We start from the raw sequence: 3,401 nt of genomic DNA on the forward strand, positions 1-3,401 counted from the left end.
GCTGACGGGAAGCGGTGTGGGGAAGGAGAGGTGGGCGTTGCTATTTTCGCTCGCCACATCCTCTGTCAGTTTCTAAGAACTGATGGCGGATTCCTGGTAAGAGATTTCGGTCTGTGACAATATCCAGCGAGCACACGCGGCCCCGCGGCGTCCAGCTCGGCTCCAGCCGTGAGGTGCGAAATGCTACCTCTGACCCCTCGGTGAGAGCCGAGATACGGTGTAGGAGCCGGGCTGGGGTGCGCCCGTTGGCGATGCCTCCCGCGGCTCTCGGTGCGTCATGGTGCTCTGGTATCGAAGTGGAGGAGTTTCCTCCTCTGGTTTACAGCTTGTGTGGGGAGAAAACGGAGCGGGGTTTGCTTTTGTTACAAGTGATATGCCGCTGCTCGCAGTCCCCTGCGCCTTCCTGTTCGTGGGGCTGGTGTGTCCCCCAGCACTGGGTTCCCCGGGCCCCGGGGAGGTGCGGGTGAGTCACGCGGGGCTCCCCGGGGGGAGAACAGGAGGGTAAAAGCCTTGCGAGAAGCTCGGTGGCCGCAGCATCGTTCTCATAACGACCCAGCATCGATGGCGCGTAGTGTTGTAGGGCATACGTGGCTGGGGCAGCTGTCGGGTCTGAGAAGGTCGGGGTCCGGCTGCCTTCGAGACCCCCAAAGTGACGCAGTGTGCGTCAGCCAGGGCACCCAGCAGGGATTCGCCTTGTCCTGGCTCGGACGTGGGCAGGGACGGGAGGAGGCAGAGCTGCGCGCAGCTTCTCTGCAGCGGGTGGGTGACCGCAGAGATGCAGGACCACGCCGAGCTCCGGGAGACCTGGGACGTAGGGCCTGGGGGAGGCAGGTGGATCTACCAAGGTCCCTGTGTGCACCCGTGGTGCTGCACGCTGGCCGCCGCTCGTCAGTCTGGGAAGCTTTGGTTGTAAAGGTTGGTACCAGCCTGCGCGGAGTTGCTCTGCCCTACCCTCTTGGTCGGCGGCGGCAGCTGACTGCCGTGATGCTGAAATCACACGCTGCAGCCAGGCACGAGCCCAGATGCTTTGGGAAGCTCTGATGGGCGCAACGTCTATTCCTCGAGAACGCGGTCAAGCAGGGAGGTGGGGAGAAGACAACCAGAGCGTGGGGCTTCTCCTGGGGAGGGGCCTAAAGCATAGACAAGCTGGAGACGTCCCTTGTCGGAGAAAGGCTTCTTTGGTCTTGTGTGTTTAAATGCTCCAGGGGCCAGAGGCGTAGCCCAGCAGCTGCTCGGAGCCATTTGTAAGGCTCCCACCTCTGAGCAGCAGAGAAGTGAGGCCTCTTGTCTCGCTCCCTCTCCCGCAGGACTGCCTGAAAGCCTGTCAGGAGCAGATTGAGGCAGCCTTAACCGAGAGCCTGAAACAGGCGTCCCAAACCCAACAGGAATACAGCACCGCCAAGACTGCTGCTTACCTGGCCAGCCAGCCCACCAGCACGCCTACAGACGTCACGGACATCAACCTGTGACCAGCCTCCCCTTCCCGAGGGCCGCCCGGCCCCGCCGCGGCAGGACCTCGCCCTGGACACCGAAAGGTCGCTGCATCCCACCTACCCGTCCGTCAGCCCCCTCCATCTGACGCCTGCTGAGGATTTGTTCTGCTCGCTGGCAGTGCAGAGCAGGATCCGCGCTCATCTGTCGGAGCGGGCAGCCGGGCTGGCGGAGCTCGACACTGCTCGTCAGCGTCTGCAGGTGGCCGGGGTGAAGCGACCGTTTTCGTGGTGGCAGGGCACAAGAATTGCTGGGGAGGGGGAGCAGGACCCAAGATGAAGTTGTAAAATGTTTCTCAGTTCGCGTTCCTCCTAGCCTGGCTGGCCACTGTTCGCCGTCTCCTCGCGGGGCGTTTACCGTGATGCCTTCCAGCCCCGCGTGGGCCATCAATCATGGATAGTGAGCCTCCTACCCTGACCTACGTGACCAAAACATAACCTCCCACAAACCTCCCTCAGAACCCGGGCTGGGGTGCTAGGGGCCCGCCGCGGCTCACAAGAGAGAACCGAGTGTCCGGGAGGAGGGAGCAGGTGCTTGTTGGCCCCTTGGTCCCAATTGCTTCGTGCCAGATTGCTGGGGCTCCTGGGGGGGTGGCGTGGCTGCTTCTGCTTGGAGGGGAAACGTGTGGCTTGTTTCTTGTTCTTGTTAGATTTGGGATTTGCGGGTTTTCGGCTTGCTTGGGGGACGCGGTCCCCGTCTGCGTGGAGAGCAGAAGAGAAGCCCTCGCCTCGGGGAGCAGCCTCCTGGGCGAGGTTTGGGCGCGAGCCCCTGGGCTTTCCGCTGCCCCACTGAGGCTGCTTAATTTATTGTTAACTGCTGGGAATGAGGAGGGAGGAAGACGTTGCAGTTCCTTGGTGTGGGGCCTGGACGCTGGTCTCCTCTCCTTCCGAAAGAGTGCCTTCACCCTTCGCCCCCTTCCCTAGCTCCCCGGGCAACGAGTCTCACTTGGAAGCTGATCAGGTTTTTTTTTTAGGTAGCTCAGACATCAGACTAGGTTTTAAGAAATACATTTGAATGTGCTGCTATAGTCTGAAATGCATCTTCACTCCTCCAAGGCAGGGATCTTGGATCGCATTCGGGAAAGGGCTGCGTTGCACCTATATCCACGTGGGTCCGAGCTGTATCCTTCTCGGGTGGAAAATTTGCTGCGCACTTGAGTTGAAAAGCAATTATTGCATTTTTGTATTGTTGTTGTTGATCCCGTCTGTTAGTTTTTATAAAAAGTGTTTAAAAAAAAAAAATAATGCTGCTTTTCTAAGAGAGAACCATTAAATAGTACAATTGTATTAACCGAGAGAAGCCAGAGAGACTCTGCGGGGATGGGACGCAGACTGTTGCTGCTTGGTGACCTCTGGACGTGTGGATCTGTGGCTGTTGTCCTCCCGTGGGGGACGTTCAAAAGGAGGTAGACGTCTTCCTTTTTGGATGCCACTAGAAACAAAAGTCTTATCAGGTGGAAAAAGATGGGGCTGCCGTTCGTCCACTAGCCTGACTTGTCAAGAAGGGCCGTCTGCCGCTGACTCCTGCTAGCAGGAGGGCTGGGGGGCACACAGGGCCTCTCCGTACAAAAATTTTTTTTATATATAAATGAGTTTTAATTTAAGAGTAAACTGGTTTGGTTTTCACACCTGAGAGTCCCGCCGCTGGGAGAATCAGAAGACCGTACGATGTTGCAATAAAGTATTTTAAACAAGTATGAACGACCTCGCCAGTTTCCCTTTGCGCTCCGTGCTGTGCCTTGGGCCGCCCAGGGAAGACCTCGGCCTCCTCTTCCCTCACAGGGCTCCCGCCTCTGCCCCAAATCGCTCTGGGGTGGGACCCCCATCGGCTGGAGGATCCCCTCGGGCTGCTCCCAGAGGCTCCAGCCCTGCGGTTTCCCCCGGGCCGCAAGAGCAGGATGAAACGGGGAG

General features: G+C 58.8%; 1 protein-coding gene across 1 annotated transcript in view; it reads left to right on the forward strand.

Moving 5' to 3' along the window:
* CCND3 (cyclin D3) overlaps nucleotides 1-1,469 on the forward strand; it is a 19,699-nt gene extending 18,230 nt beyond the window's left edge. Inside the window, exon 8 of the mRNA XM_009327451.1 lies at nucleotides 1,308-1,469. Coding sequence (XP_009325726.1) covers nucleotides 1,308-1,469 — 162 coding nt within the window. The remainder of the gene's footprint in view (nucleotides 1-1,307) is intronic.
* The last annotated feature ends 1,932 nt before the right edge of the window (nucleotides 1,470-3,401 follow it).

The sequence above is a fragment of the Pygoscelis adeliae genome, unplaced genomic scaffold, assembly GCF_000699105.1.
Source record: "Pygoscelis adeliae isolate BGI_AS28 unplaced genomic scaffold, ASM69910v1 Scaffold197, whole genome shotgun sequence".
NCBI lineage: Eukaryota > Metazoa > Chordata > Aves > Sphenisciformes > Spheniscidae > Pygoscelis > Pygoscelis adeliae.